The sequence below is a fragment of the Rhinopithecus bieti genome, unplaced genomic scaffold (genome assembly GCF_001698545.2).
Source record: "Rhinopithecus bieti isolate Rb0 unplaced genomic scaffold, ASM169854v2 scaffold_53422, whole genome shotgun sequence".
Taxonomy (NCBI): Eukaryota; Metazoa; Chordata; class Mammalia; order Primates; family Cercopithecidae; genus Rhinopithecus; species Rhinopithecus bieti.
This window is the reverse complement of record NW_016821178.1, coordinates 1,316,954-1,337,391: the sequence shown is the minus strand read 5'-3', so window position 1 is coordinate 1,337,391 and position 20,438 is coordinate 1,316,954. Positions and strand designations below refer to the sequence as shown.

At 44.7% G+C, this 20,438-nt stretch overlaps 3 protein-coding genes across 8 annotated transcripts in view; all 3 read right to left on the bottom strand.

Moving 5' to 3' along the window:
- The window catches only part of CMTM2 (CKLF like MARVEL transmembrane domain containing 2), a 17,603-nt gene extending 12,400 nt beyond the window's left edge, over nt 1-5,203 (bottom strand). Inside the window, exons 1-2 of the mRNA XM_017860243.1 lie at nt 4,841-5,203; nt 4,549-4,707 (exon numbers count right to left, since the gene is read on the bottom strand). Of these exons, the coding sequence (XP_017715732.1) occupies nt 4,549-4,707; nt 4,841-5,077 (396 nt within the window). The 5' untranslated portion in view covers nt 5,078-5,203. The remainder of the gene's footprint in view (nt 1-4,548; nt 4,708-4,840) is intronic.
- Nucleotides 5,204-5,571: 368 nt separating this feature from the next.
- On the bottom strand, nt 5,572-19,042 carry LOC108520744 (CKLF-like MARVEL transmembrane domain-containing protein 1). 2 transcript variants are annotated; one of them, XM_017860242.1, is made up of 4 exons: nt 18,408-19,042; nt 14,975-15,133; nt 7,861-7,959; nt 5,572-5,876 (listed from the first exon to the last, which is right to left on the bottom strand). In XM_017860242.1, the coding sequence occupies exons 1-4, from the start codon at nt 18,837-18,839 to the stop codon at nt 5,706-5,708; spliced, it is 861 nt and encodes a 286-aa protein (XP_017715731.1). In that variant the 5' UTR covers nt 18,840-19,042; the 3' UTR covers nt 5,572-5,705. The 2 variants fall into 2 exon arrangements, with proteins under 2 accessions (XP_017715731.1, XP_017715730.1); XM_017860241.1 differs by having other exon boundaries at nt 5,575-5,876; nt 18,393-19,042.
- Nucleotides 19,043-19,066: 24 nt separating this feature from the next.
- Nucleotides 19,067-20,438, bottom strand: part of LOC108520747 (chemokine-like factor) — a 15,258-nt gene continuing 13,886 nt past the window's right edge. Inside the window, exon 4 of one of the 5 annotated variants that reach the window (XM_017860245.1) lies at nt 19,067-19,271. In XM_017860245.1, the coding sequence (XP_017715734.1) occupies nt 19,263-19,271 (9 nt within the window). In that variant the 3' untranslated portion in view covers nt 19,067-19,262. The other 4 variants (XM_017860244.1, XM_017860248.1, XR_001882993.1 and 1 more) reach the window with 4 other exon arrangements.

Below are 20,438 nucleotides of genomic sequence, written 5' to 3'. Positions count from 1 at the left end.
GGAGTGCAGTGGCACGATCTCAGCTCACTGCAACCTACACCTCCCAGGTTCAAGGGATTCTCCTGCCTCAGCCTCCTGAGTAGCTAGGATTATAAGCACCCGCCACCATGCCCAGCTAAGTTTTAAATACTTTTAGTAGAAATGGGGCTTCACCATGTTGGCCAGGCTGGTTTCAAACTCCTGACCTCAAGTGATCCACCTGCCTCAGCCTCCCGAGTAGCTGGGATTACAGGTGCCTGCCACCATGCCCGGCTAATTTTTTGTATTTTTAGTAGAGACGGGGTTTCACTGTGTTAGCCAGGATGGTCTCGATCTCCTGACCTTGTGATCCACCCGCCTCGGCCTCCCAAAGTGCTGGGATGACAGGCGTGAGCGACCGCGCCCGGCCTCAGCTAGTGATTTGACAGAGATTTCCCTAAATGCTTGGAAACAAATGAACAAAAACATTACTGGTCTTTGGAGGTTGGTTCTGTGTTGGGGCACTTTATCAACATTTGGCCAGGCTGTTTACAACTCTGTCATAGTTCTCACCTCCTGATTGTGCAGAGCCTAATGGTCGACCAAAGGTGGAAGCTTAGGGTCTTCTTAGGTCATTTCTGAGTATTTGTCCAGCCCTGGGAATGTGTGTAGTCTTCTAGATTCCCTAATATATCTCCTTTCTCAGTCTCTTTCTTCCCAGACTTTTCTGGTCTGTCTACTGCTTGACTCACTGTTTTCTCTTGTCTCAAGTGGGTGAGGCAAGTGTATTTCCCTTTAAATGTTTTTGACAAATGCTACCTGGGAGGCTGCTTCATCCCTGAGAAAGTTCTGAGGCAGGTGAAACAAAGGCAAGTTCCTGGACCAATCTCTTAGGTAATCATCAGACAGGTCCAAACAAACATACAACCACAATTCTTTCAGAATGAAGTCTGTAATGTAATGAGATATCGATTGCACCACTGCACTCCAGCCTGGATGACAGTGTAAGACCTTGTCTCACAATACACACACGAAAATAGCTCTTTATGCTGGTCACTAGCAGGCTTTGCCAGGAATTTGGGCTGCTGTCTTCATAGCCATTGCCAAGCTGTGGGGTAAGAGATGCCCAGCAGGTAAATTAAAGTGCACAGGCCTCTCTTACCAAAATCCAGCAGCTTCTTCCTTCATTAAGCACTCCTCTGGCTGTTCTAAGTTTTTAATTAGATTTGGGTTCTTAATAAGTTAGTTCTGACAGTTTTTGCTAGGTTACTCATTGCTGCAGTAGAGACACAAAATTTTGGGGTTTCCTATTATGACATTTTTCAGTGACACCACTCATTAAATACGGAAGGTTCTCAGTCATTATCAGTATGAATATTTCCTCTTCTCCATTCTCGCTACTTTTTTTTTTTTTTTTTTTTTCTGAGACAGGGTCTCTGTCTGTCTCCCAGTCTGGAATGCAGTGATGGGATTACAGCTCACTGCAGCCTCAGCTTCCTGGGCTCAAGTGATCCTCCCAAATCTGCCTCCTGAGTAGATGGGACCTCAGGCATGTGCCACCATGCCTGGCTAATTTTTTGTGGAGACAAGCGGAAGGTCTCATGATGTTGTCCAGGCTGGTCTTGAATTCCTGGGCTCAAGCAATCCTCCCATGTTGGACTCCCAAAGTGCTGGGACTACAGGTGTAAGCCACTATTCTTGGCCTCCATTCTCTTGAATATTTCCTCTCATCTATTCTCTTAATAAGTTTTAAAATTTTTTATTGAAGTTTTTTTCTTTATCTTGAACTCCTGGCCTCAAGAAATCCTCCCACTTCGGCCTCCCAAAGTGTTGGAATTACAGGCGTGAACCACATGCCAACCCCTCCCCTTGCTTGTTTTTTTTTTAAGAGATAGGGTCTTGTTTGTTTCCCAGGCTGGAGTGCAGTGGTTATTCACAGGTGTGATCACTGCACACTACAGCCTTGAACTCCTGGACTCAAGAGATCCTCTTGCCTCAGCCTCCTGAGTAGCTGGGACTATAGGCACAACTCACTGTGCCTAGCTTCTTGACACCATTTTTATTATTTTTTAGACAGGGTCTCGCTCTGTCACTCAGATTGGAGTGCAGTGGCACCATCAGAGCTCTCTGTAGCCTTGACCTCCTAGGTTCAAGTCATCCTCCCACCTTGGTCTCCTGAGTAGCTGGAACGACAGGCATGTGCCACTATGGTTGGCTAATTAAAAAAATTTTTTTTTTTGTAGAGACAGGGTCTCCCTATGTTGCCCAGGCTGGTCTCAAACTCCTGGACCAAAGGGACCTATTCACCTCAGCCTCCCAAAGTGCTGCGATTACAGGTGTGAGCCACCACACCCAGCCCAACAACCTTGATGGATGTTCTCACTCCATGTTCTGTCTCAATCTCTTTCTTATTTTCTTTCTCTCTGTGCGCTGTGTTCTGGGTAATTTCCCCATACCTTTCAGTTAACAGTTCCCTCTTCAGCTATGTCTGATCTGTTTTTGAATTCATCTACTGACATTTTTATTTCAATAACTATATTTTCTATTCTAGACACTGTACTTTTAAAAAATCTGTCTATTCTGTCCTCATAGTGTCTTATTCTTTTCTCAGGACTCTTACGTCTATAATCACTTAAAATATATTATTATTCTCAGATAGCTCTTCTATTATCTCATATTCTCAGGATTCTAATCCCTCTGTTGTGTTTGTTGATTCTAAGTAATGGGGATTTTTTTAAATTAGGTGTTTTGTAGTTTTGAATTATTAGTTCATTTTTGACAAGGTTTTCCCCCCGCCCCTCTGTGAGAATCTCTTCATGCCCTGATTGTGATTTTGCATTTATTTCTATCAGGAGTCCAAGGATATCAGCAGAATGTCATCAGACTGGGATCAATTTTTATGGTAATTCCCAGGGATGAAGGTTTCTGGGCTACATGAAGGTTTCTAGGCTGCAGGTAACAAAAATTCAAACTCCAATCTGTACAAAGGGCAGGCTTAAGGTTTCTATTTCTCAAGGAAGACTTCCTCTCTGCCCACTCAACACTCAGGCAGAGATGAACATGTTTTCTTATTCCTCTGTGTTGGGAATAAGAAGGGTATGTGTCTTTGTCCATGTTTTCCCTAAGGGGGTAGCCTTTCCAGGGTGCTGGCTTTATACAGGGTTTTCAGTTCTAAATTCCCACTTTGCTTAGGATCAAGGCCTTATTTCCTGACTTGAGAGTGCATGAAAATTCATGCTGTAGGTTCCTGAGACACTACCTTGTGGACCATTCCCACTCATACTTTGCAGCTTATGTGATCACTGCCCTGTTTTCCATTTCTGGCGCCTCTGTGTTTTCATTTCTTTTTTGCCCACCATTCATTCAGTTAAAGCAATACTGGTTACATTTCCCCTGGTATTTTTAGATAAGCACAGCAGGAAGATTTTCAGGGTTCACTGGTTTTTCATCTTGCTGGAACTAAAAATGTCTTCTCAGGCTCGTTTAGAAACTTGTCCTCTGCCTGTCCTTTTACCTTGTCCTCTGTTTGTCCCTTTTCTGAGAGTCCTTATTTGGCCCTCCTGTCCTTTCTCCCTGTATTGGAGGTCCTCATCTACCTCACCAAGACCTCTGGATCCCTGGACCTTAATAGCTTTTAACAAGAAGGCAGGATGAAAATGTACTCATAAAGCTAAGTTCGAAGCTTTTTTCTGCTACTTACCAGCTAAGTGAGCTGGGGGCAAGTTGCTTGGCCATTCTAAGCCAATTTCCTCAAGTGTAAAGTGAGTGAAACAGTGAACAAGAGGGCTTGGGAGGCAGGCTATGAATGTGCAATGAACAAAGGGACTTGGGAATTGGGGTCTTCATTGACTGGCAAGGGGTTAGGTGGGTGTGCCCTGTGATTACACAGGTGAGGGATTCAACTCCATGAGTCCTCAGGCACAGTGTCAAGCAATTTACATTTAATCCTCAGGATTGAATGTCAATTCTGCAAGGAATATGACTGTCCCCATGTTACAGATGAGGAAACAGGCTAGGAATGATTCAGTACTTTGCCCAGTTCTGTCTCATTCCACTAGATGACTGCTTTGGGTTGAACATCCTGATCCAGGTATCCTTTTTAGGGATATTCACTGGAGACCTAACACTGCTTTAGAAGTGATTTAAAAAAAAAAAAAAATCCCATTTTTGTCTTATTTTATTGACTTATGGGAGAGTAATTTTATTCTTTGAATTTTGGGAATGGGGTCCTTCTGGGGTGATTTCCTGTCAAATGTGAGCTGGCACAGGAGTTCGGAGGAACAACTGATTGCTACACCTCCCCTTGCCCTAAAGAGAACAAAGGCTCAGGCCCTCTTTGACCACCAGGTAGGTAAGAGTTCCCCACTCTCACTCCAACACACAGACAGGCTTTTTTGGAGCATTTTCTGCCTAGCTACCCCTCTTGCACCCAGCTGCCTCTGCCTGGGCCCCACTGATGTTCTGAGCCCCTGACCCAGGCACAGATATGGGAGGTGAGGTGTGTCTCTCCGTTCTGTGACTTTCCAGGTGCCAACACACACACATAATCAGCGTTCTGGATGCAGGCACTCCCCATCGCCCCTTACTTACAGAAATGGGCCACAGGATGAAGGGTATGTATCTATGAATGGCAAAGCTGTACAGTAAGATGAAGAAACTGAAGATGGATATCTCCATGGTGATGATAAGCGTCAAGATGGGGTGCACGCTGAGTGAGGACAACAGTATCATTGCCGCTATTAGGCAGCCCTGCAGTGAGACATAGACACCTCAGCCAGCAGCAAGGGCCTCTAACCATCTCTCTGAGGACCCCTGGAGCCTCCTCCTCCTTCTCCCCACCCTCAGCCAAAGACCTCCATCCAGGGATACCAGTCTAACTCACCAAACTCAGAATCTTGATCTCAGCGTGCCCCAAGAGCCAGAACTCTTTATTGCTGTCTTTTAATTCCCACCGGTAGCGGCGACACCCCTTCCTCGTGCCCACTTCGTGCTTGGGCTGCACCAACTTTTGAGGTTTCTCCGATGGCTCCTTATCGTCCTTCTTGTCCTCCTGGGGTTTGGCCCCGTCTGGAGGTGGAGCTGGCTCTGTCTTAGCCCCCTTTGCCGCCTTAGGTGCCATGACTGACTCGGTGTCCTTGACTTCTCACAGCTGGCCTGTTTCTTCTCTCCTGCTGTTTCTGGGTAGGCCAGGCCTACTAGAAAGCCTGGTGTCAACCGAGCGGCTCAGAGGGCGCGCTCAGCTAACTGCCAGGACCACCGAATGTCAACTTCCGCGCCTTCTCCACGCGCGCCCGTCTCCTGGCGCAGCTCCCACCCACCCCGCAGTGGCCGGATCCGCCCACCCTCCACGCGCCGGCCCCCGATGGGCCCCACCTCCGTTCCCAAACCGCTGGTCCCACCTCGGCACGGAGCTGCCCTCGCGGTCCCATCCCGGAGTCTCCAGGCAGCCCCAGGTCTGTAAGCCGCCGCTCCGCTGCCGGGTCGGGGGGCTGCGAGCCCCGGGTCACCTTCCTGAGCTCCGCGGGCGTAGCGCCACGCGCAGGAAAATACAACGCGACTTGCGCAGGAAAATACGACACGACTTTTACACAAGGCAAAGAGAGGAAGCAGGTATTTTCAATAAAAGCAGTAGCCCTAATTTTATGGTCACATTTAGGCCGGAATGGGTGACAGCACGCGAGCTCGGGGGTGGGCTCGGAGGCAGAGATTGGACAGACACATGCATCTGCTAGGGCGCGGGGCTGGCTTCAGGCGGGCCTCTGTGGGGCGTCGGGGCCGGTTTCGGGGTAGGCGTCCTTGGCGGGGGAAAGCTTGCTTTCAAATTCGATTCCCAGGAATCTTTTCAAGTTAGTCCTCATCATCTTGGTGACCACAAACGCATCGATGCAACACACAATTACCGCTGTGAGACACAGGGACTGTCAGATACAAGACCATATGAGAGAAGGAAAGACGGGGTTATTTTGCAGGTCGGTAGCAACCCCTTGAACCTATCCCTATCCAGGGTGGGCGCTGCGGGCGGCCTCCTGTCCTCTCTGACCCTTCACTACTTTCTTCGCGCCTGCCCAGTTGCCTGCTGCAGGCCCACTCTGCCTTTCCCAGAAAAAGGGATTTTGGAAATGGGGGATTTTGTTGCCAGTAGTAGCCTCGCTTGATGTCTGAGGTACCAGGAAAGGACTAGGGAAGGGCAGTGGCCCTAGGTGGCTGCAGGTAGGGGTAGGTCCTGAAAAGGCCTCTCCGTGGAAAGACTTTTGGGCTATGTTTGCAAAGGGCAGGAAGGAATTCCTAAGGGGAGGAGGAGAACCCAGGCACTGGACTAGGGTCTCTAAGGAATCTGGTGTGCCCAGGACCTCTGGAGCCAGCTGAGAAGTGGGCAGAGTTGAGGTGGGCAGAGGTGCAGGATCTGGGACTCTATCAAAGAGGTCAGGTTGTGAGACTCAGAAAACCTACTTTCAGTGGCCATGAGGTGAATGGAAAGTGAACCAGGCTGGAGGCCGGAAGACCAGTGAGGGGTGTGGTGGGATGCTGCCCTCCAGGCAAGAAATGGAGAACTGGGGGTGGGAACTCCTGGCAGTAGAAGGAGTGATTGTGGAGTCAGCGGATGGGGACCAGGGGCCCATGGCACGGATATTCCCCTGTGCACTCCGGGACTCTTGACAGCCTTGAATGCTTCTCTTTACGGTCACTTAATTCCTGGCTGCTTAATGAGTTTTCCTAGGTGTCTTGCCCCAGCGAATCTGTGAGCTTACCCAAAGGGGAAGGGGCTCTATCCCCAGCACTAAGCTCATGTCTGGCACGATCCAATGGGATTGATAGATATTTATTGATTATGGAATGAATTCAAATACATTCCTTTTTTCTGCATTAATTTATGTTCTCATTGTTTAACTTCTTAAACCAAAGCCCTACCTCCCCTCCTGACCCCCTGAATCTTCCAAGCATTTGATCTGCCATTTCTTTTGAGTCCCAGTTTGTCCCAGTCTTGTGACCCAGAGCAAAGTATTTAACCTCAGTTCCTATATCTGTACAAATGAGAGTTGTAAAGATTAAATCAGAGTGTGCCTCGCCTGGTGCAGGGCATATACTGGGCACTTCAATGTGTGGCAGCTTCCTTCCTTCCTTCCTTCCTTCCTTCCTTCCTTCCTTCCTTCCTTCCTTCCTCTTCTTTCCTTCCTTCCTCTTCCTTCCTTCCTGAATAGGCTGGATTATTCACTTTAGACAGTACACTTTTCCCCCCTTACAATCTCTCTTATCTGTCTTTAAAATACAATTCTCTAGTCCAGAAAATCAAAGTCCTATTTATAGACAAAAAGATCTTGCTTAACATTTCAAAAATAGTGTCTACAATTCTCAAAAGGGGTTTAACAGACTCTTGTTTTTGTACCTATTTGGAGAATGCATGTTAGAATTAAGATTTTCATGAGCTCAGAGTTTGTGCAACTTCATATCACCTGAAGAAGTCAGTGCAAGAAGGGGAGTGGGTGGTAGTGGGGATTTTGCTTGGTTAATGATATAATGGGGTCTGCCAATTTCCCTTTTCAAAGTCTTGGAATACTGATTTTTTTTTTTTTTTTTTTTGAGACAGGGTCTCGCTCTGTTGCCTAGGCTGGAGTGCAGTGGCGCGATCTTGGCTCACTGCAAGCTCCGCCTCCCAGGTTTACACCATTCTCCAGCCTTAGCCTCCCAAGTAGCTGGGACTATAGGTGCCCGCCACCATGCCTGGCTAATGTTTTGTATTTTTTAGTAGAGACAGGGTTTCACTGTGTTAGCCAGGATGGTCTTGATCTCCTGACCTTGTGATCTGCCCACCTCAGCCTCCCAAAGTGCTGGGATTACAGGCGTGAGCCATCGTGCCTGGCCGGAATACTGATCTTAAATGGAGTCATGAAGGCCTCTACTTACCCCTCCGACATAGAACAAATGCCTTCTTTTCTTTTCTTGCATGGCCAAGATGGCAACTACTGAAAGGAACACAGCTGTAATGATACTGTTGGTAAGATCCTATAATAAAGAATTGAAATTTATCAAGTTTACACAAAAATTTCATAAATATTAAAACTGGTCAATTACACATCTAAGAATAGATGCCTTTTAAAAACTTTCCATTTGATTAAGATGAGGAGGCACCCTCAGAGGCATAATTCTTACATCGTCCAGAGACATGAGTTTATGTGATTTTAAGATCCTAGATATGACTTTGTCTGTAGGAACAGGTTTATTTTCATTAAAGAATACCATTAGAAAAAAAGCTGACAACTTTTTCCACAAAGGGAATAGGAAAGTGAGCATGAAAAAACCTAGTGGTCAAGGGTCCTAGCCCAAATTGGCCCTCCATAAATGTGTAAAGTCTTGTATTTTTAATGTAAATTCTGCATTCTATTCCATAACTCATTTGTTTTAATATAAAAATAAAATTTTAGATGAGCACTTTAATTATTGGTTTACTTCTCCCAAATCTGCAGGTAAAGCCAGTGCTCTGGAGATTAGGCCACATTTATTCTGTGAGTTCACATGTCCCAAGAGCATATGAACTCATCTGAGGAGCAGGCCTGATATTCTGGAGTGAATGTTTTCTGCTGTTTCCTGAAAGATGGCCAGAATTGGGTGTGCCCCGACATCTGCAGGCTCGTTGTGCTCCTTCTGCGTTTCAACTGGATTTCTGTCGAGTTTTTTGTTTTTTTTGAGACGGAGTTTCGCTCTTGTCGCCCAGGCTGGAGTGCAATGGTGCTATCTTGGCTCATTGCAATCTCCGCCTCCCAGGTTCAAGCAAATCTCTGCCTCGGCCTCCCGAGTAGGTGGGATTACAGGTGCCTGCCACCATGCCTAGCTAATTTTTGTATTTTTTAGTAGAGATAGGGCTTCTCCATATTGGCCAGGATGGTCATGAACTCCTGACCTCAGGTGATCCACCTGCCTCGGCCTCCCAAAGTGCTGGAATCATAGGCGTGGGCCATGGTGCCTGGCCAGTCCTGAGTTCTTTAACTGCTAGCCCAACTGGCTTCTTTGGGTGCTGAAATGAAGAGTGAGGATGAGTGGGTGGCAGTGCCCTCCTGGGTGAGCAGTGGCTGAGCTTTCTTAGCAAAACAATAATGGAAGAATGAGAACGCAGTGTGTCAGTGGCAGCAGTGTATGGCTAGAGGCAAAAGCCTGGAGAACATAACCACAATATTGGCCAGACACCTAATCTGAATAGCTTAAGTCTTTGAGTCTTGATGGTCTGCCTTGGTAATGTCATCTTTTTGGTGCACTAGTCCAAACACAGCAAGGAGCACTGCCATCCAGTATATGTTATCATGGAATCACAATGGCTCCAATGGAGCTCTTTGATGGGCCAAGCATTTCCCAGTACATCATTTGACCTCATTTAACCCTCACAAAGCAGTCTCCAAAGTCAGAATTGTCATCATCCCGTTTACAAAGGACATGGTGGAGGCTTGGAGTTTTTCAGCTGCCTAGGATTGAATAACGGGTGGAATCAGAACTCATCTCACTACTGCCTCCCATCAGTGACACCCAAATAAGGAGGAAATGCGCTATTCTCCTAGTCTGGAAGTGCAGCGTCCAATCCCTCTTTGGCATTTTCTGTGGAATGGGTCTGGAGGGTCAAAATGATACAGCACCAATCAGCTAAGTATTTTTGTTGATGAACTCTTTTGGCCTGCCAATTCCTAGATGGGGCATATTTTATCACCAGTCTGCCAACTTGCTAATTTGTAATATGGCGATAATGACTGTGGTTCATTGGGTCTGAGGATTAAATGGCATAATGAATCTGAAAGCATCTGATAACATGCCTGGCATCTAGTAGCTGGTGGGAGTGCATCAAAATGTAAGTTCATATCTGCCCTCAAAATGTTAACAGATAGTAAACACTCTGCAAACTCTAGGTGTTCTTCCTGTTGGGGTTGGCGACCGAGGAGCCCTATTGTGGAATGTGACTTGCTTCTTGGAAAGGCGCTAATGCCTACTGTTTTGGTGCCTGGTAGTTAACACTGGAACAGGGGTATGTAGCAGGGCTGGTGGAGGTTGGAAGTAAGTCCCAGTGGGGTTCTGCAGGCTAAGCAAGAGGTCTGCCCATAGTGGGCAGGCCTGACTGAGGCAGGTACAGTAGTTTGCAGGTTTGCAGGAAGCTTACACCTGAGGATTGTATAAACCAAGGTAGTCAAAGATGTGAACAAGGACTCTTACAACTGAGAAACAGAGTGTAAACTTCAAAAGTCAAATATTCTTTTTTTAAAAATTGCTCTCTGTTGGCCAAAATATCTATATAAGCAGAGCTCAGTTTCTCTGACCACTAACCAGCTGTGGTCTTAGATTACAACAATTTGAACAAAAGCACATCAATAATGATAATACTAAACCAACCACAGACCAGGCCCAGCCAGTCTTTAACTTCCTGTCATAATTTTATCTCCTTGTGGGACTATGGACATTATAGTTTACTGTGGTCCTTACTTACAAAGAAGTGCTCTCCTGAACTGTCCACTGGAGCTAAGGTTCGCCTTACATCTAACATTTCTATTATAGCTAGCTCACATTTATTGAGCACTTACTATGCCAATGTGTTAATATGTGATCTCATTTGATTCTCACAACAAACTCTCATTATCCCCAGTTTACAGATGGGTAAGCAACCTGCCCAGGGTTGTTCAGCCAGTAAGTGGCTATGACCTTGGGCAGTCTGATTTGAGTGCCCATGGGCCTTCTTCTGCTAACCTCCTCCCTTTTGCCTCAGACACAGACCCTCTTATTTGCCTCATCTGGGCAGAGACAGATATCCCTGATGGCTGTGTTAAAATTGCAGCTGAGCCTGGCCGTGTGCGGGAGGACTTCCACTTCCCTCATAAATATCATCCTTACTTGTTATATTTTTCTTTCCCCTTTAAATACCTTATTGGGTCAGGTAGCCTTCTCTGACTAAAATGAGAAATGTGTTTTTTCTTGACAATTATTCCATAAAGCTTCCGAACTATTCTCTGAGATATTAAAATCACGTAGAATTATAAGTGGGAAAGAGAAAGATGCCTTAATGATGAGTGCTTATTAAAAAAAAAAAAAAAAAAAAAAACTGAATATTAGGAAAAAAGTTAAACAGGCCAGGCACGGTGGCTCAAGCTTGTAATCCCAGCACTTTGGGAGGCTGAGGTGGGTGAATCACCTGAGGTCAGGAGTTTGAGACCAGCCTGGCCAACATGGTGAAATCCTGTCTCTACCAAAAATACAAAAATTAGCCAGGCACAGTGGCACGTGCCTATAATCCCAGCTACTCAGGAGGCTGAGGCAGAAGAATCGCTTGAACCTGGGAGGTGGAACTTGCAGTGAGCCAAGATCGTGCCATCGCATTCCCGCCGGGGAACACCAGTAAGACCCCCTCTCAAAAAAAAAAAAAAAAAAAAGAAAAGAAAAAAAAAGAAAAACATTAAACATGAATTGTTTCACAAAATGTAGTATTTGTAATAGGAATTTACAAACAATGAATATTATCTGGTATTCAACTAATTGCAACTTTCATTGGTTTCATTTTTTGTTTTAGTTTAAAATGTTTATTATATTCTTTTAAAAAATTGCTTTCTGTTGGCAAAAACATCTGCTTCACCAGAACTCAGTTTCTCTGACCATGCCGGATTATATTCTTTATGATGTAGAAGTGTTTAAAATATGAGCTATTTAGAAGACAATAATTTGAATTCATAATTTCTTAGGTATCTTGGTACCTGACACTAGGCTAGAGTGGGTAGAGTTGGTAAACCTAAAAATGAAGAGTATGTGTGGGGTGAGGAAAATTGCACTTTTCCTAGCTTTGATGCAGACTCATGCTGGTAAAAATGGGTTTAAATTATTTACTGATTTAATTCCACTCTCAAGTCTGCAGGTAAAACCAGTGCTGTGGACTCTCAAGTCTGCAGGCAAAACCAGTGCTGTGGAAGCTGACACGTTTATTCTGTGAGTTCACATGAATCAAGAACACCAAGAGCCCATCTGAGGAGACCTCATAGGCCCTAACATAGGTTAGGGGTTGAGAGCGGGACCTGTGCCTTCCCCATGGTGTCAGGGTCCCTGGCACACCCTTCACAGCTGCAACTCAGAGACTGAGTATGGGTCCATCCTCTGTCTAGAGTAGGGGGCCTTGACAAAATATGGTCCCAGAGCCCACAGATCTCAGCAGGTCACCTGTATCTGCAGTCAGTTCTCTTTGGGGCTTCCCTGCTGAGTCCAAGCCCTGATGTATCACACTCTTGTCTCCCTGGTGGAGACTTTTACCCTCACCCCTTTGTCAAACAATAATTGGAATAGGGAAATAAGGAACTCTATCCTTTTATGAGCCTTTAAGTTAGAAATCACCACTTAAAGTCAGTACTCCTTACCCTAATGCCATACCTCCTGGGAGCCAAGCCTTCTCGCCTGGAGGGAAGGGCTGAAAGAAGTGGTAGCTGTATGCTGGGCACTCTCAGCTGTGGGCAAGTCTCTGAAGCTGTGCAGAGCTCGACTCAAAACAGTTCTAGTGTGAAATTGACTGTGTGTTCTATGGCTTCCCACACTGACCTTATCATAAGGTCCCAAGTGACTCCTGAAGCTTGATTCTCAGCCTGCCTGCCTTCTGAAGTGCCAAGTCATCACCTCCCAGCACCAACAGCCTTACGAAACTAGCACATTTCCTGCTATGCCAAGGCCTCACAGTGTAGCTACTTGCCCCTCTGAAAAATTGTGTAGGTACACATCCTTCATCTCACAGAATCAGAAAGCAGATTTGAAAGGAAAGGACTGGATAGGAGAAGAGAACGCAATTTGGGTCCTGTTTTGATGAGTCTTTTTCAAAAACTCCCAAGTTAATTAGATCACTTACCATCTGACCAACTGTGTGGTTGCTCACTATGTGTCCTATGTATCCTGATAGTGTGGGCTGAACATCAGAATAACTGGGCAACCATCTTGGTAACACAGAGCTTCCCCACCATGAAGCTCCTGGGAGCTCACAAGGCATATCCTGTGCTGTGCCAGGTCTGGCCTATGCTCTCGAGGGCAGTAGCAGGAAAAGACAGGGGCTCCGAATCACCTCTGGGCTCCCATAGTCATCCCCAAAAAGAGGATACTGTCACTTAAGACAGACACAGCAAGGGGGGCTGGCTTTACTGGAGTTGACCAAAGGCCTGTAACCCTACAAGACCTGGGTTGAACTTTCTGTGACCACTGTGAGAACAGGTTTTCTCATAGGACACTCACGGTTCATGCTCAGGCGATCCTAGTTCTTACCTCTGTCTGGGATACTTCTTGGGCATTACCGCTGGACCCTACAGCAAAATATGAATCTCCTGGCCCTCTCCAGCTTTATGTGTGGACCCAGCCTGCGTGGGTCCATTTCTCAGAGGGCTCTGGTCCTCCTGACCATAGCTGATGGTGCTGTGGAGCTATCAGTCACCCACCCCCAAGGGCCTGTGTACACCCACCAGGATAACTAATTCACCTTTGGTGCTGTATTTTAAGAAAATCATGAGGAAACAAGATACAGAGAAAAAATGTAGAGAATCTGAGGATGACATAGAGTCATAGTTTCACTGAGTTTCTTACCTTAATGGAGAATGGAGATAGAAAACCATCACAAGATAATAGTTTGTAAAGTCTGGAGACAGTCTGGGCTTTAGAGTCAGATAGACCTGGGTGCATATCTGAGTTTCTGGCACCTATACATGGCCACGGACAATTGAATGTCTTTAATCCAATTTTCTCATCTGTTAAATCGGGGGTGAGAGATGACCATAACCTCACTGGGTTGTTGTGAGGATTAAATAAGGTAACATGAAAAAGTGTCTGGCACATAGTATATGCTCAAAAATGGTTACTTTACCTTCCCTTCTTGAAAATTTCCATGGACAGAGATTTGAGTTTCCCCTGAGAGACCTCTCCATAACTAAGAGTCTTCCACATGTTCAATCAAAGTTGCTCATATTTGCTTTGTCCGCTTCCTGTACTCGGCATTCTGTGGGACAGAGAGAGCTCAGCAGCCTTTGCAAAAAATCTCTCAGAGATTTGAAGACAATATTTGAGTTTTAGCTCAAAAGGAACATTGACTTTAAGGTTAGAAAAATGTTCTATAAGGAAGTGGAATGTGGAACAGGCCTAAGCTCTGAATTAGGATTGTTCACAGCGCAAGATAGAATGGCAAACGCCACCCAGCTATCTGATGGGTCTGATGGGTGGCTGTTCTTTTTGGACATTAGAATGTTTACTTTGTGTCACATACTATGTTATTGGCTTTGCACACATTTAAATATTTCAGGAACCCTATGAGGTAGTTATTATCACACTTTTCCTTCTCCGTATTTCTTAAATGGGGAAACTGAGGCTGAAGGTTACATGGCTAGTAAGGTGGCAGGGCCAGAATCCGGGCCCATGGCTGTCTCTGGACAAAACCATACTGCCTCTCTAGTCTGAGACCTGAGGGATTAGCTTTAGCAATTGTTCAAAAGAATGTGAAAGTCTGGGAAAAGCTATTAAAGAAGGCTCTGTAATGTCTTTTTCTGGATAGTCCGGCACCTCTTTGTGATAGGGACCCTAACACACAGACACACACAGGTTGACTGTACAATCTTTAAGGGTATGCATAGCAATTTTCTACAATGCCATCATATCAACTTTTGCTTTTGGGGAGAATGTTTATAATCAGAGTGCTCTCTGCAAAGTAGAAGCATGCACTGTTTCACAAGCAATGGGTGAGAAATGCGCTTACCTACTTTATGTACTAAGTAAATTTTTTTTTTTTAGGACAAGATGAAAAGTACCACGTGTCTAGTGCCATAATGAGGGGTTTACACTCAGGGCTGGAGCAGGGGTGTGTTGGCTGTCCTGCAGGCACAAGGGTCCAAGGAATCTTTCTGGACCAGGGCAACACCCTAACTGTCACAGCTCCGCTATGTCCTTGTCTAGAGAGAGAGCTCTGTTGTTTTCACTTAAGGAGAGTCCTTACTCTGGGGCTGAGGGCAAAGCTTGGATTTGAAGAATTGTAAAAATGAACACTTACAAGTAAGGGCCAATGTAAATAGGTCAGCAAGTGGTGAAGGGTTAGCATATATATTAGAATAAAAAAAAGGACGATGAAGATTTCCAGAATTGTGATTGTTATAAATGACTCATTGGCTTGGGCGATGATGAAACAAGCTAATGCTCCTATGATAAGACTCTGCAAGAAAAGAAACAGGATTTGTTTTAATGCATGATTTAAAAAAATCTACATTGTCAGAATATAAATATGATTATATTGCAGTACAGTGGCCTATACTGCTTTGCACATACATTTTTAACATTTCTTATATTTTGAAGAAATGAAATACATGAAAATAAAAGCACATAGTATAGAGGGATAAAAAAAATCAATTTATTTCTCTTCCCCCAACCCAACCTTAGTCTCTCTCCTTAAAAGTAACCACTATTAGCAGTTTGTATTTCATACTAGAAAGAAGTCTGTATATATACAGGTAAAGTACATATACATTGATTTTGGTAGAAACTGTGAGGAAGAGCCTCCGTTTTCTTTCTTTCCAAACAGCTGCTGATTATCTCAACATCATTTATTGGCAAATGCCAGTATTATCCCCACTGATCTGATTTCAGATCAATCCAACCTTTATCGTATACTAAATTCTCAGATGTAGTTTGGTCTCTTGAGACTGTTCTCTTCCATTGAATTGCTGCTTCCTTCTCTAGTACTCTAAGTTATAGACAATTCACTCTATACAGAGTTATTGTTTGGCCTAGTCTTCCTCTTATTACTAATTCTCAGACTGTTTATGTCTGCCATGTTTGTGTTGGTCAAGTTCCCCAGACTAAGCCTGTTGGCATTTGAGTTGGGATTTCTAAATGAAATACTCACTTATAATTTGGAAAAATTACAGAATTCAGTTTCTCTCAAGAACAAAGTATGTCTTTCCAGTTATTTTAGTGGTTTTCAAAAAATATCTCTCAGGAGAGTTTTAAAGTTTTCTTCCTGTATGTATATCACATTTCACTTATTTTTAGATATTTGATCATTTTGATTACTGTTGTAAAGAGAAATATTTTCCTTTTTTCTTTTTTTTTTTTGAGATGGAGTCCTGCTCTGTCGCCAGGCCACAGTGCAGTGGCGCAATCTCAGCTCACTGCAGCCTCTGCCTCCCAGGTTCAAGCGATTCTCCTGCCTCAGCCTCCCAAGTAGCTGGGATTACAGGCACGTGCCACTATACCCGGCTAATTTTTGTATTTTTAGTAGAGGCAGGGTTTCACCATGTTGGCCAGGATGGTCTCGATCTCCTGACCTCGTGATCTGCCTGCCTCGGCCTCCCAAAGTGCTGGGATTACAGGCGTGAGGCACCGCGCCCGGCCGAAATATTTTCTTATATTTTAAGTGGTTATTTGTCTAGGAAAGCTTTTATTTATTAACACAATAATGACTCACCTAACTAAATTATCTGGCTCTAAATTGTTTCCGGTTGATTTGGGTTTTTCTAGATATACAATCATATTAGCTGAAAGTAAGGATATATTTTACCTCTTTTTGTTTTTTTTGAGACAGTCTGGCTCTGTCGCCCAGGCTGGAGTGTAGTGGCGTGATCTCAGCTCACTGCAACCTCTGCCTCCTGGGTTCAAACGATTCTCCTGCCGCAGCCTCCTGAGTAGCTGGGACTACAGGCGCGCTCCACCAAGCCTGGCTAATTTTTGTATTTTTAGTAGAGACGGGGTTTCACCATATTGGCCAGGCTGGTCTTGAATTCCTGACTGAGGTGATCTGCCCATCTTGGCCTCCCAAAGTGCTGGGATTACAGATATGAGCCACTGCGCCTGGCCACCTCTTTTCAAATATTATTTCCCCTTCCTAATTATGACTAGTGGTTTCAGAAAAAATTGACTCATGGTGTAGTAGGCATCATTTTTTCCCTCATTTAATAAATAATACTTCTGATGTTTAAATATGCTGACTCTTAGTTTGAAATGTTTATTTTTACAATGTCAATGCAATATTTATATAATCCTGTCTTACTGGTCTCCCTTCTTGGCAATCAGGGACAAATGTTGAATTTTGTCACATGTTCTGTGACATAATCTTCTAATTTTTTATAATGTGATAGATATCTCATTTTCCCTTTTACTTATAATACAGTTAATTATTTTAATAGAGTCTTAATGTTGAATCATCCTGTTTCTTTCTTGTGGTATTGTATTTTCAAAAAGTACTGATGAACATTATCTGCTAATACATTGATATTTTGTTCTGATGCAAGTGAGATCTCTACTTTGTTTTCTTTTTCTGAACTCCATCAAGTTTTCCTATCAGTATTATGCTGAATGTGTAAAGATAGTTCAGAAGTATTTCTTCTTTCTCTATTCTTTGACAAAGTTATAGTAGTGTCAGAATTATATCCCATGAAGGCTTGAAAGAGTTAACTTGTAAAAGGGTCTGGGCCTGATACATTTTTGAAAGATACTCATTTGGTAAAATTCTCATTTTCTTCTATGTTTATACTGCCCTGTTTAGATTTTTCCTTATTCTGGGATCAGTTTTGGTAATTTATATTCTTCTAGAAAATCAACCATTTCATTCAATTATTCATATCTGTTTTGCAAGGTACTTCCGTAGATCCTTTCAGTTTCACTGATGTTTGTGATTTTTTCCCCTTCTTGTTTCTAATTTTAAATATACATCCTTTCTTCCCCCTTTTTTTCTTGGTTGGCCAATGGTTTATCAATTTAATAGGACTTCCAAATGACAGCTCTCGTATTGATTGATTCTATTATTTTTGTTTCCTAACTTATAAATTCCTATTATCTTCATTGCTTCCCTAATTTCCTTTGTGAGAGGAAACCGAACCAACCCAAATGTCCATCAATGATAGACCGGATAAAGAAAATGTGGCGCATATACACCACGGAATACTATGCAGTCATAAAAAAGGATGAGTTCATGTCCTTTGCAGGGACATGGATGAAGCTGGAAACCATCATTCTCAGCAAACTAACGCAAGAACAGAAAACCAAACACTGCATGTTCTCACTCATAGGTGGGAGTTGAACACATGGACACTGGGAGGGGAACATCACACACCAGGGCCTGCAGGGAGTGGGGGTCTAGGGGAGGGATAGCATTAGGAGAAATACCTCATGTAGGTGACGGGTTGATGGGTGCAGCAAACCACCATGGCATGTGTATACCTATGTAACAAAACTGCACATTCTGCACGTGTACCCCAGAACTTAAAGTATAATAAAGAAAAGAAAAAAAATGGGGGAAAAAAGAGGCAAGTTTAGTAGGAAAGGTTTAGTGTGTGGGGAGCAAGGGGCGGTGGGGAGGAAAGGTGAAGCAAAACAAAGGTGAGTGGCAAAGTAAATTATGGAAGCTTTCTGGAGCTGGCACCCCCTGGGCATTTCCCCGAGGCCACTGCCGGCCACATCCCCCAGCTAGATCTCACCAGCTCTCTGCTCACCATTCTCAGGATCTTCAATATTCCAGTGGGCGAGAAGGAAAAACGCTTGAGGCTGTCCCTGAATTTGTAAGGGACTTTGGCTCGGCCCTCCGCACGCTCTTTGATCGCCGTCTCATTTAAGAGTTTGGATTCAGTGTGTGCAGAGGGCGTTGGGGGTGGGAGTGTGGGCTCTGCGGGTGGGCGTGTGGTGGCTTTCTTTGAGGGTGCGGTGCCCTCACTGCCTTGGGGACGTACGGTGGCTGCGGACTTCGCAGTGCGAATTGAGACTGCAGGGTGCTTCCGGGATGCGGTCTTCGCTGAGGCGTTGCGCTGTGCCTTGGGTACAGAACTCACTACGCTGCCGCTACTTGGCAAGGCTGTGGCAGTCTCCGGTTGTTTTAGGTTCCCTGAAGGTGCCTCGGGCGACTCAGGTTTGGCGTCTCCAGGATCCATGGTGGGTCCCTAGGGCCCGGCCGTCCGAACCAGGGCCGCAGCAGCGGCTGGCTCTCCCCTGGGAACCAGTGTCGCGTCCCAACGGCTGTTGGCAACCCCTCTGGCGCGAGCACCCGCCTCTCTCGCTGCCCCACTGATAAGCTGAGCCTTTCAGCCACCTCATTACCACAGGGGGTGCAATGCCACCGTCTAGCCTGAGAACTCAAAATCTCTGTAACCCCACCCCTCGGAGCTGCTGGCCAGCGAGGCAGTAAAGAGAGTCAAAGATCCCTGAGGTGGATCCCGACACATTCTTCCCTGCCACCCAGGCCAGGGAGCCGGAAAACCTGATCCCGCTGCTCTCAGCGCTCCCTTGGAAGTTACAGTAGTGCTCTGAGCCCGGCGCAGAGTTCGGAAATCTCTTCCTCCAGCTCCTATACTGAGTTAAAATAACTGCATAAAATATGTGGAAGAATACAGAAATATGTTTAATACTTAGTATCAAACTAAAAAGTAATATAAAATTACAAAACTTCTTTTTTTTCATGCACAGGCTTTTTCTGGTAAGGACCGCTGGGATTGAACAGAAGCTTCCGGTAAATAAGGGCCCCGTCGGCAAGACAGCACACTGCTGTCACAAGTGCAAACACCTGGAAAGAAAGACACGCGTCACTGCCCTAACCATGGTCCCCACTCCTGTCATTCACACAAGTTTTAAGTGGTCTGCCCACCAGATTCCTCTCTTGCTAGGGTACTCGGATTGCTCCCTGTGCTTCACCTAATACTAACATGGAAAGACTTCAGAGATCATCTTATTCTCTTCATTGCTAAGTTTTCTAAATACTTGCCTATAGAAAGAGAAAAGATAATTTAAGGGAGCAGAAAAATAATGAAGCAGTGCGGGCTCTGAAATTCATACTTGTTTGCTTTTATCTGTTGACCTGCTCTTGCATGTATCCTTTTAAGCCCTACTGAGGATATTTAGTTATCAATATTTCTAACCTCAGTGTTCAACTCTGACTTCTCTACTGACAAACTCTATAGAAGAAAAGGTCAAAGTTAACACCAGCTCAGTATTAAATCATGGGGACTGCAGCTCCAGAAAACTGAATGATGTTTTAATCAGTTTAATAAGATGATCCAAAGTGAACTCTCAAAGGCTAGGTTACATCTGCTTAAGAGGTGAGAATCTAAATGGGCCTTAAGAAAGTAAAATTGAGATAATGGCACATATACACCATGGAATATTATGCAGCCATAAAAAAGGAAGAGTTTGCGTCCTTTGTAGGGACATGGATGCAGCTGGAAACCATCATTCTTAGCAAACTATCACAAGAACAGAAAACCAAACACCGCATGTTCTCACTCATAGGTGGGAACTGAACAATGACATCACCTGGACTCGGGAAGGGGAACATCACACACCGGGGCCTATCATGGGGAGGGGGGAGGGGGGAGGGATTGCATTGGGGAGTTATACCTGATATAAATGATGAATTGATGGGTGCTGACGAGTTGATGGGTGCAGCACACCAACATGGCACAAGTATACATATGTAACAAACCTGCACGTTATGCACATGTACCCTAGAACTTAAAGTATAATAATAAAAAAAAAAG